This window comes from Pan paniscus, chromosome 6, assembly GCF_029289425.2.
Source record: "Pan paniscus chromosome 6, NHGRI_mPanPan1-v2.0_pri, whole genome shotgun sequence".
NCBI lineage: Eukaryota > Metazoa > Chordata > Mammalia > Primates > Hominidae > Pan > Pan paniscus.
The window spans coordinates 23,406,056-23,429,832 of NC_073255.2; the positions used below are offsets into that span (position 1 = coordinate 23,406,056).

The 23,777-nt window shown below is 34.8% G+C and overlaps 1 protein-coding gene across 26 annotated transcripts in view; it reads left to right on the plus strand.

The window, feature by feature from the left end:
- HDAC9 (histone deacetylase 9) overlaps positions 1-23,777 on the plus strand; it is a 911,762-nt gene that overhangs the window by 486,921 nt on the left and 401,064 nt on the right. For 6 of the 26 annotated variants that reach the window (XM_034963753.3, XM_055115739.2, XM_055115746.2 and 3 more), the window contains 4 exons: positions 8,168-8,409; positions 13,204-13,369; positions 14,377-14,503; positions 16,769-16,890. In XM_034963753.3, the coding sequence (XP_034819644.1) occupies positions 8,168-8,409; positions 13,204-13,369; positions 14,377-14,503; positions 16,769-16,890 (657 nt within the window). The remainder of the gene's footprint in view (positions 1-8,167; positions 8,410-13,203; positions 13,370-14,376; positions 14,504-16,768; positions 16,891-23,777) is intronic. The other 20 variants (XM_034963758.4, XM_063606187.1, XM_055115738.3 and 17 more) reach the window with 6 other exon arrangements.

Here is a 23,777-nt window from a genome sequence, read left to right on the forward strand (position 1 = left end):
AGCTAGAATCCCAAAGATCCCTTTCCCAGAGTGCTCTGCTCCAGACCTAGCAGCTGCAGGGAACTGTGGGTATTTTGTGATTTTGGAGCCAGAGAAACAAGATGGTGAGTGACCTCCACAAACTGAGGGAAAATGTTTGGGTTTTGACTGGGCTTCTTCTGAGCAGTAGTGCAGCCCTAATTGATTCTTCTCTTTTCCACACAATGACATCGAAGGTGTTTTGGCCTGCTATTCGTAACGACCCCTTCACACATGTTAGCCTGCGGAAAGAAGCTCTACTGAGCAGAGGCGATCAGCTTTCCCCAGGTGGATTTTGGGCCATGTTACCCAAAGAAAACTTCTGTTTTCTGTTTTGTGTCACTCTTCTCAGTAGCTTTGCTCTGTAGGCCAGCCCTGGAGGCCCCTTCTCTGCAGAGGGTTAGAGGCCTGTCCCCAGTCCCTCATCATCATATTTCAGGATGGCTGGAAGCAGTGGTTCCAAGGCCAAATTCATCATCAGTGGGAAATACAAACTGGTGTGGAAGATCACATCTGGCTTTTTTGGGGACGTTTATCAGGCAAAGAACATAACCAATAGTAAGGAAGTGGCGCTAGCATCCTTGAATTCTGGAAAGCTAGGTATTTCTCATTGCAGTCCCAGAGAAAACTTTTTAGATTCTTCAAGGCGGGTTAATATTTCAACATGAGATGGTATGATTAGAGCAAAGACTGCAATGTGCTACTCTTGGATCTTCAGCCCTCAAGACCTCTTCATTTTCTTTTGGAGAAGGCTCTCAGTGAAAACCCTAGTTAGGTTAGCAGACCAGATGACTGGTAGAATTGCATATGTGCATGCAAAGAATTTGAGTCACAGTTTAAACCAGATAACTTCCTAATCAGTATTGAGTATTGCTATAGGAAGTTATTCCTTATTGATTTTGATTTGCTGAAAAAGTACAGAAACAATAGGATAAGGCAGCACATATCATAGAGGAGATAGTAATCTCTAGCACCACTTGCTAAGTTAGCATCAGTGCACATCTTGGTATTGATCAGAGTTTTAGAGATGACATGTTATCATCATGATACATGTAAATGTAATTTAATAGAACCAGCCTGCCATGGCAAAGATTAAAGTCTGCAACAAAGAACAGAAAAATGAAAATGTTAATGAGAGAATGATAAAATGAAAAGGAGTTGATGGAAGATATCTACTCCTGTTGAAATTTTGTATAAGGGGTTTTCTGCAGAATTTGCAGTAAACTATTGTTATGGATCACACGTTAAGGAAGACTTGAGACAGCTATTCCACAATATTTTCTGGACCCTGAACTGCTGATATTAAATACATATTTGGTTGAATATTGTTAAAGCAGAAAACAGTGCAGAAGGCAGCCTCTTCCCATGGAGTTAGCATGCCCAAACTCTCACAGGTTTCCATGCATGAAGGGAGGAACAGAAGAAGCAGAATAGATAATCAGAGTAACATTTGTATATCCCCAGATCCAGAAATTTTAGTTCATATGTCGCATTGCCAGTGTTGTGAACAACCATTTCCCAGGTAAAAATAACTTAGGAATAAAATGGCTCTGGGCAGCATTGCTGATATAACCAAGTTGTGGCCTCTGTAATTATGTATATTAACTGAAGTTGTTAAACATGCTTTCAATTTTTATAGCACCTTTTTCAGTGGAAAACTTAACTAAATAATTGGCATATACCAATTTGTGTTGAGAGTTTTTCCATGCCTGTGTGTGTGTGTATGTGTGTGTGTGAAAACCTATTATTTTGAACTCTACTGCTTTGAGAAGGGCCATATGGTTGTATATGCACAAAATTGCGCATTCTTAAAGTTTTTTCATACGTAAGGCTTGCAAGTTGTTTACTTAAAACATTAAAATGGATGGCATCTTGCCTAAGGCAGCTGATAAAGTAGCAACGAAAGAGTCCAGTTTTTGAACATATGAAAATTCTGTTTGTTATACTATGAATAGCAGCATCTAAAGTGAAGAAGTAAGAAATACTCTGTGGTAACTAGATCATCCTTAGTACTCTGAATGAACTCTTTAACGACCCTTGAATTAAAAAATATTTGTTACAGAAATTGAAAGCTAAACGTGAATGTTCATGTTCATGCTCAAATAAATGTAATTATTATGAACACCTACATGATTTGGGATTTTGGTTTTATTTTGAAATGAGAGCTCTTTCATTTACAAGTTCACTAAAAACTCAAATGTTTCTTGAAAATCACAGGAGCTTATAAACATTAAAAAGAAGGAATAACTATTGAACAAATAAGACAGACACTGTCAAGAACGGGCAGGACTTTGCAAAGTGATAATTAAGACTAGTTAATATTTATGTGGAAAAGTTCTGACTGGGCATTTGGAACATAATAATATGAATAATATAATATAATAAATATAGCATACATTTGCATTTATTTGCAACCTCGGACAAGCAAGATGAGTCCAAATAAAGCTAGCTTCATAGTCCTTTCTTACATGTGTCACAAGGTCTTGAGATCAGTTTAAAAAACATGTTTTATTTACAACTAATGTGAATACTAATATTTGCTGTCATCAGATTCCTTCGAAAATAACATATGCATCACTGGCCACCTGTTCTAAGTAATTTTTGAGGAATTTGCATGTTCCCAGACAAGGAATATTGTGAACAGAGATGATTCTATTTATCCACTGTTAAAAATGGCAGTTAATTTTTCCTTGTAAGTTGATTTCTAATTATGATAATATGGCAGCTATGGACAATGCCCTTTCTTAAACATACTGGGATGTAAAAGTGACCGTAACTTGTTGAAACTCAGTCCTGGTATTGTGTTAATATTATTTCTCCTGGGGAGGCTTATTAGCCTGTCACAAAAGATGTAAGAAAAATCCAACATTCCTTTTGGAATATGATGAGCCTTTGTCACCCACAATGCAATTAATGTTAAAAATAGAAAGAATGGCTATGATATGATTATGATTAGGCAGAGATGAGCTATTGTCCAAGTAACAGGAACTAATCTAGCAGGCCAAAGATGACCTACACAGAACCATCAGTGTGCTGATTGCCATTTCTCTCTGAGTTTGATGAAATATTCATGCCTTTGCTCTCCTCTCTGCAAGCACTATTGATTTCTTGTATAAACGCTGCTATATTTAGTCTAGACAAATGGAATGTGGATTGCTGCTGAATAAATTGGATGAAAGACTGGGATCTTGCCTGCCACTTTCTCTCAGTCTTGGGCAATTATTTATAATCAAGAGCAGTTTTTGTAAGTTGAGGGTGATTTTTCACAATTTAGTGATTAGTCTCTGAACAAAGGCAAGCAGTTAGACACAATCATTTCTGTTGGGATAGCAGGTTAAGAAGTCAAATTACCCTTTGAGGTTTACAATAACTGTTTCAGAGACTTGTAGGACTTTTTTTCTTATCTTTTTAAAAAAGCTTTTTTAGAGGTTTGATGTTTGTAGTTCATGGATAACAAGAATGCCAGCAAGAAGAGACTCCAGGGTCTCTTGAATTTTTACATTTTGTCTTTATAGGGTTAAGTTCTGACCTTTGTTTTTTGAGATTTCCATGTAAAAGCTGAAGGCTATAGCTTGGCCTTTTTAATGTAAAAATGAAATATATCATTAACTGCCATTGCTTTTGGTTGGAATTATGCCAACTCTTTTAGTTAATATTCAAAATCTCATGTTACTCCAGAGCCTTGACTAAAAGTTCTACATTGGGTGCTACAATTAAGAGATCTTACAGGCCATCATTCTAATTTGCATCTGAACTTGTCATGATTAATTTCTTTCCTTCCACAAATATCATCTTTGAGAAGTCAATGTCCACCAAACTATAGTTCATTTATAAATTATTTTCCCATTTTCATTAAAGTGACACATAAAGTACCATCAGTGCAAACTTCTGGTCAATCCATGGCAAAATAACCAATGTGAGCAACCCAAGATTGATATCAGTCTGCATGCACAGGCACATGCACATGGACATTCAACTCAGATGACCAGCAAGGACATTTAAGTATATGAAGCCTTAACATCTGTAGACAGGATTTCTGTTAGCCTTTTTTTACTCACTGAAAATAACTCTTAAATTCACATGGAAAATTAACTTCGTAGTTCCCAAACTGGAATCTGCAAATTTAAGTTAGTTACTTATAGTAATAGAGCATTAGATGCAATTTGGAAAAATACAGAAAAGTAAAGGGAGAATCATTCATATTTCCATCTAAAATACAGCCATCTTCTGTTCTCTACATCACCAGTCATTGCTATTAGAATTTAAAAACTAATATGATTTAAAAACCGTGGTAGAATATGTGCTCGATAAGGGCTGGAATTTTTGTCTTTCTTTAAAATACCAAACCCCAACATCTAGAATGAAGCCTGGGACTTTAAGGGGCTTGATAAATCTATTTTGACTACATTGCTTATATATATATATATTTTTTAAATGGTTATCATAGTGTAAATATCACTTTTTTCACTTAATGTAACAACTTTTTTAATGTTCCCACAAACATTATTTTTAATGAATGCGTAGCTTTTCTACCAAATGGATGCGACTTATTTTGCTGAGACATTTCCTTGTAGTTGGTGATTTCAATAACAATACTAGAACTCTAGTAAATAATATGACGTTGAACTGTTTTTTTCCCTATTCAGTATTATCTCGTGGAGATATAATCCTAGAGTTGGCAAACCTGAATCAAATGGTAGAAATATGTAACACTTCTTGATACATATTACCAAATTGGTTTTGCATAAGTTTTGTACCAATTGACAGCTCCACTTGCCATAAATAATCGTCTCTTTGGTCATACGCTTAGCCTATACAATGGGGCATTGTACACGTATATGTATACATGTGGGTCATATATATGATAATAATTAATGATGCTCTATTTTGATTCATAATTTGCAATTCTTTACTAGTGAAGGTAATTTTCAGTTGTTGCATTCTTTTGTTTGTTTTGATCTAGATGTTTTAGTGTTTTTATTTTCTAATGTTTAGTAGAAATTGTGTGCCATTTTATTTTTATATTTGTTTCTAATATTTTTGTTTTGTTAGCTACTTACTATTGATGATTTATTTTAATATGTAAGAAATTTCCATTTCATATAATAAAAAAGCAAAAACAAACATCTGTTAAGGGCTGTGCTACATGGTATTAGTACTTACTGTTACTATCTCCAAGTTACGGATGAGGGAACAGAGGCCTAGGGAAATTAATAACATCTTCAATGTTACACACATGAAAGAGTCAAATAAGCATTTAGATTATAGAACAGAATTTGAAAACTGGTACATGTAAAGACTGAAGCATTTTGTTTGGTTCCTGGAGTATTTAAAGCTTTTGAAGAGCTTGGTGCTGTGACTCATGCCTATAATCTCAGAACTTGGGAGCTCAGGCAGGAGGATCACTTGAGGTCAGGAATTCAAGACCAGCCTTGGCAACATAGCAAGATAATACCCCAGCTCCCACTGCCCTGACCCCAGCTATAAAAAAAAAAAAAAAAAAAGAAAGAAACAAAGAAAAATTTAGCTGGTCATGGTGATATGCACCTAAAGTCCCAGATACTTGGGAGGCTGAGGCAGAAGGATCCCTTGAGCCAGGAAGTTCTAGACTGCAGTGAGCTATGATTGCACCACTGCACTACAGCCTGGACGAAAAAGTGAGCCCTCCAGCAGCCTAACAAGTCTTTCAGTTTAATTTTCAGTTAACAATTATTTCTGTCTACACTGGATCTGTATTTTCTTTTCCTCCCACTACTCCCACAAATAGTTGGTTTTATCTGAGTAGTGACTGGCCTCTTTTGAAAAGCCATGCAATCCAGTTTGCCACAGTTTCCCCTCCAAAATTCCTGTTGTCTTTAGCTTAACCTTTTACACTGAACTACAGAATTTTCCCGATTGTTGTGGGTAAGGGTCATACTCAAAATATTTAACAACCAGTTTGGCATGGATGCTGGTCATTCAAAATGTCAGAATGGACACCAACAATAAATAAATGGTACACCTGGATATCTATCCTGTCTGTGAGTTTTCCTGCTTAAACTATTCCTTTAGAAAGCAGCATTCTTTTTTTTTTTTTTTTTTTTGGAGACAGTCTCGCTCTGTCACCCAGGCTGGAGTGCAGTGGCGAGATCTCGGCTCACTGCAAGCTCCGCCTCCCAGGTTCACGCCATTCTCCTGCCTCAGCTGGGACTACAGGCACCCGCCACCACACCCGGCTAATTTTTTGTATTTTTATTTTTATTTATTTTATTTTATTTATTTTTTCTTTTTTCTCTTTTTTTATTTTAATTTTTTTATTATACTTTAAGTTTTAGGGTACATGTGCACATTGTGCAGGTTAGTTACATATGTATACATGTGCCATGCTGGTGCGCTGCACCCACTAACTCGTCATCTAGCATTAGGTATATCTCCCAATGCTATCCCTCCCCCCTCCCCCCACCCCCCACCCCACCACAGTCCCCAGAGTGTGATATTCCCCTTCCTGTGTCCATGTGATCTCATTGTTCAGTTCCCACCTATGAGTGAGAATATGCAGTGTTTGGTTTTTTGTTCTTGCGATAGTTTACTGAGAATGATGATTTCCAATTTCATCCATGTCCCTACAAAGGACATGAACTCAACATTTTTTATGGCTGCATAGTATTCCATGGTGTATATGTGCCACATTTTCTTAATCCAGTCTGTCATTGTTGGACATTTGGGTTGGTTCCAAGTCTTTGCTATTGTGAATAATGCCGCAATAAACATACGTGTGCATGTGTCTTTATAGCAGCATGATTTATAGTCCTTTGGGTATATACCCACTAATGGGATGGCTGGGTCAAATGGTATTTCTAGTTCTAGATCCCTGAGGAATCGCCACACTGACTTCCACAGTGGTTGAACTAGTTTACAGTCCCACCAACAGTGTAAAAGTGTTCCTGTTTCTCCACATCCTCTCCAGCACCTGTTGTTTCCTGACTTTTTAATGATTGCCATTCTAACTGGTGTGAGATGGTATCTCATTGTGGTTTTGATTTGCATTTCTCTGATGGCCAGTGATGATGAGCATTTTTTCATGTGTTTTTTGGCTGCATAAATGTCTTCTTTTGAGAAGTGTCTGTTCATATCCTTCGCCCACTTTTTGATGGGGTTGTTTGTTTTTTTCTTGTAAATTTGTTAATTTTTTGTATTTTTAGTAGAGAAGGGATTTCACCATGTTGGCCAGGATGGTCTCGATCTCCTGACCTCGTGATCTGCCTGCCTTGGCCTCCCAAAGTGCTGTGATTACAGGTGTGAGCCACCGCGCCGGGCCCTGAAAGCAGCATTCTTATCTACTAAGAGTTTTTGCTAAGAATTTTATATCTATTATCTAATTTAATTTGTATAAATTTAAATATTATCATCTGTAGTTATTCTCAGATCATCAAATCTTTTTTACTCCAGTGGTTTGATTAAATACTTGTTTTAAGTTTCCTCATACTTTTTCCACCTTGTTTATTTTAGGAATGAGGTAGCTGAGATACAGATTATTACCAATTAAACATCAGGACTTAGAAACTTGGCTACTTTCACTCCTTGTTGTTTGGATCTGGCACCATTGCTGTGGTTAATTACCATTTTCCACATTTTAGCATGCAGTTGTCTATTCTGTCTTTGGTACATCCAATAGTGCTGCAAATACGTTATATTACAACCTTTACTCTGTAAAGTTGAAGATATCTTCTGACGCTGATTACAAAGGAAGATGTTCTTAAGTGTACAAATGTAGTCATGGTGGAAGTTCTCTCTTAGGGCCTCTTTTCCTCAACATAATTCCATTTTTTTTTTGTCCTCGTTGACTTGATTTTTGTTAGTGGTTCAGTAGAATAAGTTTTATGAATGACTGATACCAGTAAACAATTGAAGTCACCTGTTTGTAAAAGGAAATTGTGGAAGATTCATGGCAGAGTGCAAATTGCTGAATGAAAATTAGCCTATGGCCCATTTATCAAAACTAATGTACAAATGACTTTATATCATCATTGTAAAGAAATGGCTAGAGTCATTGGCATAAAATTTGTTGTACAGGGTCTTATACTTTTTATTTGTTTCCAAATCAATGTGCTAATTTCCAATCTTCTATTACCCTCCCCCACCCCATTTCCCTTTTTTTCTGGTTCTTTAGTGGATGTGAAGTCAGAAGTTCCTGTGGGCCTGGAGCCCATCTCACCTTTAGACCTAAGGACAGACCTCAGGATGATGATGCCCGTGGTGGACCCTGTTGTCCGTGAGAAGCAATTGCAGCAGGAATTACTTCTTATCCAGCAGCAGCAACAAATCCAGAAGCAGCTTCTGATAGCAGAGTTTCAGAAACAGCATGAGAACTTGACACGGCAGCACCAGGCTCAGCTTCAGGAGCATATCAAGGTAGCAAATGCTTCTTTGTCTGTGACCTTACTCAGGAGTCTGCACCGTGGTGGGCATGAACAGTGCCCATGGGAACACTTTGCGGGTAGATTCAGTGTGATTAAGACATGGATATATGGCTTGAAGGGAATTGTGATTTTACTAGTGAAAACTTTGGGTAAGTACCTGTTAAAAACCTGTTTTGCTTCTCAGAGGGACCTTCTTTATCCTTTAGCACATAGAATCAATAGTAGGGAATAGTAACTTCCTATCCTAATTTTAGATTCTCTCCTACGTGATTTTGTTCATTTGCCCCATCTGCTCTCCACCAAGAAGAAGCATGAGCCTAGAAGACCCATTTTATATTTCATTTCTGAAGAGTCGACATGTACTCTTTGTGAGAAAGGATAAATTAGTCACCTTATATGAAGAGAGCTGTTTTTAAAAAACAAACATGGTGTATAAGTAGATGTTCTGAGTTTGTCCGACTCTTCCTTATAGAAAAAGTCTCATAATGTACACATTCAAAATAATAGTATAATAAAAAGCTTAAGGGAGTTATAAATGGAGAAACTGGTGCAAATATTTTTATAGACTGTAAGTATTTGGGAGTAGTCGACAATTTGAGACTAAAGTTGTTTAAATTATTCTAGCACAAATATATCCATATTCCAGAATTTTTAATAATAACTTATTTTATTATCAAATAATATTAGATGTGTCTGTTTTTTAAATTTTGTATCTTCAGAGATAAATATTACTTTAGCTTTATTTGTAAAACATCTTGCAACTTCTTGACAAAGACAGTTGAAACAAGGCTATTTAATTTGAATTTATTATGACAGAGAAAAGCAGAAAAGATTTACAATAAAAATTTTATTTTTATATCTAACTTTCAAAGATGACAAACACTTGCTAATTTGTGAATGTAATAAATTATGTTATCTCATACTTTATTGTTTTGTATTATAGGAACTTTATTACTTGCATATCAAGTACAAGCACATTGATAGAGGGTTGATATAGATAACTGATGTTACTAGTATGTAATTTTACCACATTAATATGACAGTTTCTAAGGAAGTAAAAATGCTATCTTCTTCTCTATATTACTTGGTTTACAAGATGTTTCTTAATCCTAAAAGAACTTTATTATCTTATATTCCTAAAAAGACTCTTTGACAAGTGATATAAAATATATTTATTTCTTTTAGTAGTGAACTTTCCAAAAAGAACTCTTGTATATTATTGATGTACAAAATACCTTAAAGTGAGAGTATTTTCTTTTGTCCCAAATGGAATCAGTAGCTCATGGCTACATTTTGAAGTATGGGTAGCCTTTCTTTAGTTTTTAGACTTATTTCTGAATGAATACTGAAGCATTATTTAAATTTAACCTTTGAAACAATAATAGAAACATTGATATCTAGATCTGTTTCTTTCCTTCCAGCATGTTAAGATGGCAAAGAGAAATGAGTAAAATGTACATTTTTCACCATACTTTAAGATGTAAGGGACTGTGTAGTTCATTTTGCTGCTTTGTGTGAGTCATGTTTCCCTAAATACAGGGCAATACTGATAAGTTACTGCTTTAGATACTTCTTTTCATTTCTATTGCTGCCTTTGATAGCTATAAAATCAATATAAATTGTTTAGAAAGAAATTTATTGCTTAATTTTACTCAAAAGGTAATAGTAGCAAGTAGATAATTAATTGTTCATTTGGCACAAGCAAAACAATAGTGTTGGTTTATTGACATCTGGAAAATATTGGAAAAGTGGCTCCTGTGAGAAAAAAGAATTATGAGATAGCTAAAAGGAAAATTTAGCTTTTAAAATGATTTTCCAAAATAATAATTTGTTTTCTTAGAAACCAAAGACATAATTAATATTACTTTTTCAGATTAGGAAGTTTTTTGATTTTTAGAATTTTTATTTTGTTTTTTGTATTTTTTATGGATAAAGCTAAAAGTTGATGCTTTTCATTAAGATTTTATTTTTATGAGAAAGATGCATTACATGATGCTTTATTTATATTAGCTTTTTGCATCGTTAGCTTCTGTAATAATCAACATTTGTTGAGTTAGATGCTGTTATTCCATTTCTCCACCTAGTGAACTGAGGTAGAGAAAAATAATGTTACCTTTCCAAGGCTACGTAGCCAATAAATTGTTGCTCCAAGATTTACTGTCTTGCCCTGTCTGCCTCCAAAGCTCTTAAGTTGCCCTGCCTCTCTCATGGGCCAGAGCATCTAGCAATAGAGGGCTAAAGTTTTATTTCTTTCTATTGTTTTAAACCTCATTCATGCAATCTTTGATAATGAATAGTAGTGGTAATTAAATTGTGTGCTTTTCTAGATTCCTATGAAAGATTAAAGTTCAAATACACTGGGGCTTTGGGTGAAGCACCAAATTAATTTGACCAACCCAAGTATCTGTATAGAATTTAACAGTAAGGCAGAATTTAAGCATTCCTTCTGCTACCATGGAATATTATTTCATTACAATGGAATAATAACACCCATTAAGGGAGTGTATTGAAGCCAAAACACCAAAGATTTTAATATGAAGAGTAACCAGAAATGCTTCTAACTATGTCCTTCTGGGAGTAATAAGGCTGTTACGGTTGATATACAGAGTTAGCTTCCTGTTGCTCCAGAGTGACTCTGATGCCATTCCATATAATAGCTTTTTATTTTTGTTCTATTACTTTTTGGTGTAAAATCAAGAGTTTTAGGCACCTAATGTAAAAAACAAAATTTACTAATTTCATTAGTATTGAAAGTTACGAACACATGTTGGGTATCCCTTATCTGAAATGCCCGGGACCAGAAATATATCAGATTTTGGATTTTTTTTTCTGGATTTTGGAATATTTACATATCTGTACATAATGAGAGTCTTGGAGATGGGACTCAAGTCAAAAATATAAAATTCATTTATATTTCATATACACCTTATACACATAGCCTGAAGGTAATTTTATACAATATTTCCAATAGTTTTGTGCTTCAAACAAAGTTTGGGTACATTAAACCATCAGAAAGGAAAGGTGTCATTGTCTCAGCCACCCATGTGGACAATCTGTGGTTGTTTGGCATCACTATTGTTGCTGAGTCTGAATGTGAGGAACATGCCATTGGCATGTCTTGCCCACACACACACCATTTTGTTATCTTTTGTGGGTGTGCTTATGTGGGGGAATCTGGGTGTGTGTGAAAAAAATATATTGCAGCTGAAAGGGGGCTGGAAGGGTCTTTTTTCCCATGGTGAAGCTGAGTAAACTTTGTGCTGTGTGCCTGCATTTTGACTGGAACTCATCACATGAGGTCAGGTATGGAATTTTCCACTTGTGGCATCATGTCAGTGCTCAAACTATTTCAGATGCTGGAGCATTTAGGATTTTGGATTTTCAGATTAGGGATGCCCAACCTATAATAATAATAATTAAAATCAGTAGGGTTCAAACTTAAAAACTAAATTTTATGTACTTTATGAATATGCGGCTGAAGAGAGATATTCTCTCTCTTACATATGAGGAACTATGGCTCCGAGTAGTTTAGTAACTTGTCCAGATTTCATATCTACTAATGTCAGAACTTAAGTAGAACTCAAGGTCTTTAGTTACTCCTCAGTGAGCACATTTACTATAGTTCATAGATATATATTTCTCAGTCTGAGTGGAACTAGACATCTCAAGATGGCTATTAAAAAAGAATGCTTCAGGCTGGGCAAGGTGGCTCACACCCGTAATCCCGGCAGTTAGAGAGGCCAAGGTTGGAGCATCACTTGAGGCCAGGGGTTTGAGACTAGCCTGGGGAACATGGCAAGACTTTGTCTCCACTAAAAATGATAATTTTAAAAAATTAGCCAGTAGTGGTTGTATATGCCTGTAATCCTAGCCACTTAAGAGGCTAAGGTGGGAGTATCGCTTGAGCCCAGGAGATTGAGGCTGCATTGAGCTATAATGGTGCCACTGCAATCCAGCCTGGGCAACAGAGTGAGACCCTGTCTCAAGAATAAAAATAAAAATAAAAAAGAGTGCAAGAATGCATCATATTCATGTCATTCATTGTTTGAGAGTGAATTCAAGGGATTCAGAAAGCTAAACAGTAGTGCATTAAAATGAAGTTTTGTCGAAGTGGTTTCTGCTTGACCAGTGTCTTTAATCTAAAAGCTTTTATGTGCTGAATGAAAGAATAAAGCTTTTGCTATTTTGATATTTTGAGAGACTATATGTATATAATATATTCTACATATTATGAATATATACATTGCATTAGTCTATTGAGAACTTGCTCTGTAAGGTTTTGAAATTTTTAGCATTTGTTTACTTCAGGTAAACTTCCCCCAAATTAATTTAATATCTCACCATTCTGTATTTGCCTTGATTATTTTTACACCATTTTTTAGGCTAAGAATGGAAGATTTCAGTTGTTCATTTATAATGTGAGGGACTTTGTAAAATAGGCTTCTGGGCAGTCCCTACCTTTTCCTGTTTGTATGTTCAAAGAAAAGTCATTAAGGGAACTAAAGATTTAATTAAAGGAAATGAGAAGACCTGAGTGAATTTAACAGTTAGTTTTGATAGGGATGCACAGATAATGGAGCTACCTAAAACTTGCCTGTTGATGACGTTAAGACCTTCACTGCATTAGTTGCTTGTCCTTAGATTTCAATGATTTACAGAAAAAGTGGGTACAAATATGAACTAAATACAAACAAGTTCCAAAAGCTCATAACATTTCAGTTTTGGTCAGTGATGACTATGAAGCCTAAAGAAATTGCACACTCTCATGTCTTTCTCTTCTCGCAAGTTGCAACAGGAACTTCTAGCCATAAAACAGCAACAAGAACTCCTAGAAAAGGAGCAGAAACTGGAGCAGCAGAGGCAAGAACAGGAAGTAGAGAGGCATCGCAGAGAACAGCAGCTTCCTCCTCTCAGAGGCAAAGATAGAGGACGAGAAAGTAAGAGGCACCAGGGTAAACGATGGACTCTCTTTCCTCATCGTTAGCTGATCATTATTCAGAACAAAGCCTGATAAACAGTGCAGTTAGACTCGTCAAAATTATCTGTGTTTAATTAAAAGCATAGATTACAGACCCAACTGTAAAGTTTTGACATTTACGTACCAGCTCACATCATTGAGTCTGCAGAGCGTCTCAAGAAGCAAACATAACATTATCTGGCAAAGGTGCTGATTTCTGTTGTTTTGAACCTTAAAAATAATGTAATTCTAAAGCAGTCTAATATATGCCATCTTGTTTAATAATCAGCTTGTATCCACATCTCCTGACTATGCCTTCCTTACTCCTGGCCAAGTAATAATTGCTCTCTAAGTAAAGCCTTGCCTCCATTTAGTTTTGGCATACTCAAACTTTGAGATTTAAGGCATAACACTTGCAAAAGAACTATCCACAAGAGGGAGACAGATCCAAATAATTCCCCTGTATTAGGTCAGTTCAAAATCAGGTCGTAGCAAGGTTTAAAATTTGATGACTTGAACTGGAATTGTCAGCAATATTTATTTGTTTAATGCTCAAAGGGTTTTTTTTTAAACTAAGGTTTTCAAACTAGCAACTCAGAAAAGATTATTTTAATGTGTTTAAGGGATTTAATATGGATCTAATCCCTTAAGATAACTTGATTATTAAAATACAGTGTTTTGTTCCTCTGCAGTATTTTTTAAACTTAAAAAAGTTGATATTGGGAATTCCCTCTTTGCAAAAGTAATTAAAGAAATAGCTGAAAGTCTTTTGAAAATTTGCAATTTAAGTAGTATTTATAAAGCATTACTGTACTATTTTCTAAAGCATATTTGGACTGCGGTTTCTTCTTTTAATAGGAAAACTTTATGTGCTGTGACCAGCGATTTTACTTTTTAATCTTTGTCAAATATTCTAGAGGCATGAGAGGACAAAACTCACCATCAACATCTGTTTCTGTGTGTGTGTGTGTGTGTGTGTGTGTGTGTGTGTGTGTATTTCAGGGGCAGTGGCAAGTACAGAAGTAAAGCAGAAGCTTCAAGAGTTCCTACTGAGTAAATCAGCAACGAAAGACACTCCAACTAATGGAAAAAATCATTCCGTGAGCCGCCATCCCAAGCTCTGGTACACGTATGTTCAGTGTTTGGCTGTTTTCATTTCTGGGGTAAAGAACACAGGTTCTGTATTTAGCCGACCTGGGTACACATCCTTAGCCTGCCATTTCTCAGCTGTCTGGCTGTGGGCAAGTTCCTTCAGTTCTCTAAGGATCAGTTTCCTTCTCCATAAAAAGAGAAAAATAATAGTGCATGCCCTCTAGGGTTGCTGGCACAGTCCTATGAAATAACATGGTAAGGTACATAACAGAGAGAAGTGCTAAATAAATGGTAGCATTTATCAACTTGAGGGCAAGGAAGTATATATGTTCTTTTATGAATGAATAACTGACAAATGTGAGGTGGACAAAGAAATTTGTATTTTGCATTTTTCCATTCTCAACTGGTGCATTTGGTATCTGTATAGTAATTTCAAAAGATTTAGCAGATTGTGATTTTATTACACTTGACTTGGTGTAAGATGGAGGTCAGAGCGATTTTCAAAAATCTAGTAGAATTTTGTCTCAAATGAAGAAAAAAGGAAGGAAGAAAGGAAGATAAGGGAGGGTAGGGAAGGGAAGAAGAGAGGTTGCTAAATACATAACTCTAAGTCTTCAGCGAATAGTTTACCCCTGCCCACCTCACCTCATTTCTTCCCAGACAGCAAAATAATAGCTTGGCTCCTGACACACAACCTGACAACATAATACACTGTGGTATTGTGGTTTTTATGGAACTGTATTTCTGTAAGTCCAATACACAAATATTTCAATAAAATATAGAGGATGTGGTGATTTTAAAACTCAGCGCAAAGAACTGATAGGCAAATCATATATGGATAATAAAGTAATAGATAATAGTTTCATTTATTTCTTAGAAGTGTTTGCCAAATGACCATATAATTTTATACTTATATATTTTTCAATCCCTCACACCATTAAAGATAGGAATAGTACTTGATTACTCTGTTATATTAATATTGTAAGCAGCCTGGGAGTTTTATTTAAAGAGTTAATGTACTTATAAGGCTATTTTATAGGTATCCGCCCTTCTCTGCATCCCAAAACCGGTAACAGACAGATACCATAATGTTTTATAAATACTTTTTAATGATTTTCATAATTTCTGTCATGTATATCAGTTGACATGAAAAACAAATCTCTGAAAAACAATTTCAAATATTCAATCAATATCACGAATGATTTAAAAAGAAACACGATTTTGTTACCTAAAACTACACACATAATTTATAGCTAATTCATAATTCAAAATTAAAGTCTGTTCTAAGAAAAGATAATAGCATTAAATGAGAAACAGCTACATGCAAAGAATTTGTCGGTTAAAGTTCATTAGCTGTTCTCTTAGGTAATATTAAGCATAGCTCTCACATGTTACTTAGCAGTATTTACCTTGTTTTTATGGAATTGAACTTCAGTAGAGTCCAACTTCAGATAACCACAAATGATTAATTTATAGAATCTGAATTTAATGCCATTTTTGCCAGTTATAGCTAGAAGAAATATCCTTAAACCAATAAAGTCTTAAGAATATATGATTTAAATAAATAATACTGGTAGAACAATCATTGTGATGGTGATACTATGTCCTGTTCATTGTTTTCATTACATATGTAATTATAGATGTTTATATCTACTAGATAGTCAATGTTCAGTCCTATAAACTTTTCTCCAGCAGCACAATTGCATGTCTTAGATTGTATTCACCCAGGAAAAAGAAAACATTAAAAAAAATTGGTTTCATATTAAAGAATGTGATCCCCATTCTTTACTACTGAAACTGCCCCAGAAGTCAGGAGATGGGAGTCCGTTGGCAGAATCCTGTCTTTTCAGTAAAAAAGGCTACTCTCATGTACTCACATGTACTATCTAGCAATTTTTTAAAATGAAGTCCTTGCATATGTTTACTATTACCTTGATTGTTTTATACTGTTGACTAGAAAGTATTCAGATGATGACTTTTCCCCTAGGGTGGCTCTTAAGAGAACATAGGCAATAATCTCAAATTGTCAAAAGCTCAGACTCTTGGTAAATTATTTTAGTGAAGCAAACTTTCTATGTGACTGTATGACCAAACACATGCTGGACATCCTTAGGATCCCTGCATCATTCCATAGCATACTGCTACAGTGAACTTGGTTACGTGAGGCTATGGTTTGTATACACTAAGGAGAAAGAGCATAAACATAGCTGAGACACGTGTACAGCATGTGCAGCTGATTATTGCTGACCAATATGCAGTAAAAACTACCAAGTAAATAATGAAACTTCCTTGTCTTTTCTAGGGCTGCCCACCACACATCATTGGATCAAAGCTCTCCACCCCTTAGTGGAACATCTCCATCCTACAAGTACACATTACCAGGAGCACAAGATGCAAAGGATGATTTCCCCCTTCGAAAAACTGGTAAGTTGGTTTAACAAGAACTCTGTTTGCTCTTCTGTAACACACCTGTAAGTTTCATTTTGCCACACCTCTAGAAGAAAGTCAAAGGATTTGAGTCATAGATAATATACCTCCCCACCCCTGCCCCCAGCATAAGCAAACAATGCACACACATACCCTACTTATTTCTGCATCAGTTGATTCATGACATAATCAAAATATCTCTTTTTCAGTTTAAAAGTTTATCATATTTGAACTTTAGCCAAATTATTTTCTTACTAGGAATAAATAAAAATAAAAATTTCATATCTTGGAAAATCTAACTCTTCTCCATTAGGTAGGGCCTCTGTAATATCTTTCATTGTCCTGTTTTTCTGCTGTACCTCAACCATTTACCACAAAAACGAGAATAATAAAGTTTAATTTTTCCAATAAATATTTTACAAACCTTAAATTTTAATTGTTTTTGTGGTAAAAGCAGGTAAGGCCAAAGCTACCTTCTGAGAAAGTGACTTGCCTAATATCTCATGGATTATAATAGAACTCAGAGTGAAATTATATCTGATAATCTCATGAAGTTAGGGGAAATAGCGCAATTAAGCTTTTATTTAGAATTTAGTAAACAGTTCTGTGGCTCTAAGGATTGTATTTGCTGTTCCATCTTCATCTCCTTTCTGAGCATTCTGATATGTATATATTTAATGTCTTATATGCTCTTACTGCTATAATAAATGTTTAACTAGATATACATATAAATAGCATTTGTGTACATTCTATTCTAAATCTCACGTTGTTTGCCAAATATAGTTCTTTAGAGACAGTAGTAAATTTAAAAATGTTTATCTCCACAACTGATCTGAAAAGATATTCATGTAAGATAGCTTGGTCTATTGTATTTGACTCAGATCTACTTGAAGAAGTATAGATTTATTTATTTTATATATGAAATCTGCAGAGTGAAAATAATTTCAAATAATTATATTCATTTTCCCAAGCAATTTTGAGTAATTAAAATGAATATAGATTGTAAAAACACATGCCGAAGCTATTTTTTGTCATATAATTTACCTGTGGCATAATGAAGATTTAAAAATAAAATCAATTATGAATAAGAATTTATTATTCGCCATCTAGCATATATTGAAGGCGCTAGGAAAGGATGTTTAACTATTGCAAAACAACCTGTGGCTTTTTAATTTAAATAGCCCAAATATTTTTGCATTTCTACTAAAAGATGATAAGTATTATAAAATACCTTAATAGAAGCCTATGCAAAGGCAAGGATAATTGAGTTTTATGTATTGCATCAGAATTCCACACTATTATCTGCAAATCAGAGTGTCTTATAAATAAACTTTTCTAGGATAAAAGAAAGAAAGCAAAATATGAGCCTCTATGTTATTTCTAAAACATGAGTATAGTTTATGAAAAGTGATCCATAAAGGACAGGAGTTTTAGAATGTGGGGACTTTGATCTGCAGGCTTGACATTTATTTGTGAGTAGCATGAGTAGGAGCTATTTACTGAGATTATGCAGATACTACTACCCCAGGTCTTAGGGCAGTGAATGGCATTCAAGAATCTAAGGAGTTACTAAAAGGAAAGAAAAATATGGATTCCCCTTATGGCAGGAGGTTACTGATGAGTGACACAGTTACATTCACAGAGAAAGACTTCTATCCTGCTGAGCACAGAGCCTTTGAATATATCCTTACCACTGGGAGATTGAAAACTGACTGCAGAGCTGATAACTGACTTTGAAAAGAAGTGGCATTTGGGAACATTAAGCACCCAGTGAGAAAATCTGATATTTTTAATACTTAAGGAGAAGTACTAAAAACCCATACTTCATGTCCCACTGTTGCCATGCGAACAGCTTAAGGTTTTTCCTCTGTGAAGAATAAATAACAAGCTGTTAATTTATTCTCATAGATTTTTTTCAATCCACAACACAATTTAAAAAGAAATCCTTCTCGGGATATATATGTTACAAACCCTATTTAGATTTGTACAAATATGCAAGACATTTTCTGTGCCTTATTATGTGCTGTATAATAATAGTGAAAAATCCCTGGTCTTTTCTAGAGGTATTTTTTCTGTATTTGATCAGTATTTCATGTTTCTTCCTTTTATGTTGAAAATCTGATATTTACGAAGTGTCTGGCTGTTGATCTGTAAAACCAAACATTTTCAAGCATCGTAGCAATAAAGTTCTTGAACAGCCATTAATACTTTAGTATCTCTATAGGGATTTCAAAATATTCCTTAATTCAATTCCAATTGTCTGTTTAAGAAAAGTAAGATGTAATTAAATACAGATGCTTTCTATACTCTATCTAAAATACTTAGAGATGCCCTTCATTAATTACAAAATAGGTGGAACACTCAGCTTTTATAAATATAATCCATTTGGTGTATTTCCAATTCCATTGTGAGAAAATTTAGACATATATTTTTGTCAAATAATTTTTACTTCAATGTTTATTGTATTTCAGTGACTCAAAAGTCTTTACAAACAAAGCGAGCAATAAAATTTTACCATAATAAAACATATGTGATGATTGGGGAAACTGTTTTAGATAGCTTGTGTAAAGCTACATCATACTAAATGAAATCTGGAAGAGTGTCATTGATCATAGAGTGTAAACACCAGCCCAGCTACTGTAGAGTGATGCTTTGTTATTAGAGCCAGCTTCTAAACCTCTCTTGTCTGCTTGGATTTCATTGAACTCAATCTTAGAGTTAAAAGAAGTTGTTAAATGAGTGTGTTCTATCGTTTGATCTATGTATGATACTATTTTAGTTTCTTTTAAATCTACATCAGCAATATGTATTAGCAAGCAAGATTTACCAGAGTAAAACTGGAATCAGAGTTAGAAAAGTCCTAATGATCTTACATTGATTGAGGTAGCCCTAGGATGTCCCTTAAGCAGTGAGCACAATTTGAAACCTCTCTTGACCTTTTAGGACCTTCCCCAGACAGTGATAACCCGGGAACAGTTAACTACAGAAACCTCATTTGCCTGCAGAAATCTGACCTTTGTCACGCAAAGTGGACCTTTACTTCCTTCCCCTTAGGAGAATGATAGTTGCTCCTAGAATTTGGGCGTTTTAGAAACATGGAATTATATTAAAAGTTGGCTCTAACCATGCCCATTCCAATTCACTTTTCTTTAAAATGTAAGAATGGAGTGACTTCTCCTTTCACAACAACATCAAAGGCTTTACATAACTTGTTTTGAAGTGGAAAATAACATAATTGTTTTTAATTTTTATATGCATTGCCCACACTTAAGGTAGTACTTCCTTCTAGAATTATACATTGTAATTAATTTTGTTCTATAACACAAGGATAGGTTGATAGGAAAATTTGGAATATTTTACTAAACTTATGCTTTGGCTGAAAATAGTATCATTGCTGTAGTAGATGACTTTATTGTTTTTATATAGTACACTGCTGAACTGACAATAAACTATCAAGTAGGGAAGGAAGTTTTGGAAATAGTACATATTTCCTGGCACTTTGGAAATGGTGCATATTTCTCACAGAGATTCTACATATGTGGTGATTTTGAACTGACCTTCAAAACCATTTGATTGGATTCTGTTCCAGTGAGTGTGTGCATATGTTTCATAAAATATTGTGATAAAAATTTCTAGAAGTTTTACGCTCCATTATATTATTGAGGTTTTACCCAATGAACTTTGCCTTTCTTTGAATATTACAGTCTTTCCATTTAATACTTCTGAACAAAGGGAGTTAGCTGGCTAGATTAACCTCTTAAAGTGCACAAGCCATGTAAAACTTGGCTTGGGCTGATAAGAGACTTTTCCAGCCCCACTGAAATATTTATTTTAATGGTCAGCAACACTAGAATAAGACTCAAAGATGGAAAGAGTCCAAACATAAGTGAAGGTTTTGGAAGGCCAGTATCATTTTCCACACTGAGTAAACTGGAACGAAGGCAGAGATGAGATATGTAGCTTTATAAATTGCCTTTTGGTATAGCAGTCAGCAGTTATGTTCTAGTACCTTGATGACCTATTCAAGTCATTATAATAAAAATTAACACAATAATTATTTTAAATAGTTTAGAATATCTCTTCCTCTCTCTCTCTCTCTTTCTGTGTCTTTCAGAATACACTTGTGCATGTGTGAATTGCATACATGAACATTATACACATTTCTGCAAAGATATCATTAAAGATGGCTTAGGCTTATAATGATATTTGCTGAAAATCTTATTCAAGATTGACGAACACTGGAGCATTTTTATATAGCTTAGTACTCTATCTTGGTTACATTGTTTTGACTAAACTTGTCAAAGTTTATTTTTATTGAAATATACTTCTTTTAATGAATCTTATACTAGTTTTCTCAGAATTGAGAAGTAATACGGCCATTGTAATTCAGGCTTTGAATCCACACATACCACTTGGAAATTTGGGTCCTCAATCTTGAGCGATTAATTTAAGCTCTCTAGGCCACGATTCCCTCATCTGTCAAATGAGGATAATAATTGCACTTGATTTGCACAGTTATTTTTAGAATTCAATTAAATAATGCATGTAAAGCACTTAGGATCATACCTAGGATTTAAGGAGTGCTTACTCTTGACTGTATGTTTATATAAGGAAATGTTATTTATTTCTATTATGCCAAAACTAAATCTCTTTTTGTTGTAGAAGGTCTTTTTAATGTCTTACATTCTTCTACGTTTATTAATAAAACAACCAAACTAATAAAAAGGTGATCAATATTTTCTTTTTAAGCTATGGGCAACTCACAAGGCTACTGTCAAAATGAGGGTAAAGTTATTTGTTAATTTTGCGTATTCTCTGGCGTTTCAGAGCTCACTATGGTATCCAAAAGAAGCAGCAGGCTGCATGCCTATAGTCCTAGCGACTCAGGAGGCTGAGGAGGGAGGATTGCTTGGCCCAGGAATTTGAGTCCAACCTGGGTAACATAGGGAGACCCTGTCTCTTAAAAAATAAAATAAAAAACGGAGCAGCAGGCTTGTTTTTGTTGTTCATCGTAGGAGGAAGTCTGATTGATGTTCTGTGCTCACTAGGGCCAGAGTTTTAATTTCTGCTGTTAACTTCATTTTTAAAGTAGCAGACTTTAATTTTAAGAAAAGTTTTATATTTACAGAAAAATCGAGCAGATATTGTTGAGTTCCCATATTGTTGCCTCCTCCTAACCCCTAGGTTTCTGCTTTTTAAATATCTTGCATCAATGTGGCACATTTGTTGCAATTAAGGAACAACTATTGATACATTATTGTTAATGCAGTCCATAGTTTATATTCAGGTTTACTCTGTGTTGTAAGATTCTATGAGATTTAACAAATGCGTCATATCATGTCATATATCCACCATTACAGAATGATATAGAATAGTTTTACCACCCTAAAAATCTCCTGTGCCCCACCTATTCATCCTCCCCCCACCCAACTTTTGGTAACCACTAATTCTTTTATTGTCTCTATAGTTTTGCCTTCTGCAGAATGTCATAGAGCTACAATATGTGGCCTTTTCAAACTGGCTTCTTTTATTTGGCAATATGCATTTAAGATTCTTCCATGTATTTTGGTAGCTTGAAGCTTTTTTGGTTACTGAATAATATTCCATTGTATGGCTGAACCACTGTTTATCCATTTACCTTTTGAAGGACATTTTTGTTGCTTCCAAATTTTGGTGATTATGAATAAGCTGCTATAAGCATTCATATGCAGTCTTTGTGTGGACATGTTTTCAGCTCAATTGGGTAAATACCTAGGAGTACATTAACTGGATCATATGGTAAGACTTGTTTGTTAAAAAAAGAACAACAAACAACAAAAAACTGTCAAACTGTCTTCCAAAGTGGCTGTACTATTTTGCATGACCACTAGCAATATAACAGAGTTCCTGTTGCTCCACATACTTGTTAGCAGTTTGTATTTTAAGTATTTTTTTTTTTAATTTTAGCCACTCTAATGGGTATGTAGTGGTTTCTCATTGTGGTTTTAATTTGTAATTCCCTAATGACAAGTGGTGCCAAGCATCTTTTCATATGTCATTTGCTATCTCTGTATCATCTTTGGTGGTGTCTTTTTAGATATTTTACATTTTTTAAATTGTTTTTTTTTCTCATTGTTGAGATTTAATAATTATTTGTGTATTTTGGGTACAAATTCTTTATTTGCTGTTTGTCTTACAAATATTTTTCCTCAATCAGTGGTTTATCTTTTAATTCTTTTATCATTGTCTTTCACAGAACAGACGATTCTAATTTTATTAAACATCAATATTTCCTTTCATCGATCATGCTTTTAGTTTTATATCCAAAAATTTTTTGCCAAACCCAGGGTTAACTAGATTTTCTCCTGTTTTCTTCTAGAAGTTTTACAATATTTCATTTAGATCTAAAATTCTTTTTGAGTTACTTTCAATGAAAAGATAAGGTCCTTGTCTAGATTCATTGTTTTGCATATCGATGTCCAATTTTGCTGGCAACATTTGTTGAAGAGACTATCATCCTTTCTCCAAAGAATTGCCTTAGCTCCTTTGTCAAAGATATATTTGTGTGGGTTTATTTCTGGACTCTCTATTCTATTTCACTGATCTACTTGTCTGTTCTTTTGCCAATACCACACTGTCTTGATTACTGTAACTTCATAGTAATTCTTAAAGTTGGGTACTGTCAGTCCTCTTAACTGTTCTTCCATATTGTGTTGGCTATCCTGAGTCTTTTGCCTCTGGGTATAAAGTTTAGAATCTGTTTGTCAATAATCACCAAATAACTTACTGGAATTTTCTTTTGTTTTGTTTTGAGACAGGGTCTCACTCTGTCTCCCAGGCTGCAGTGCAGTGGTGCAATCTCCTGGGCTCAAGTGATCTTCCCGCCTCAGCCTCCTGAGTAGCTT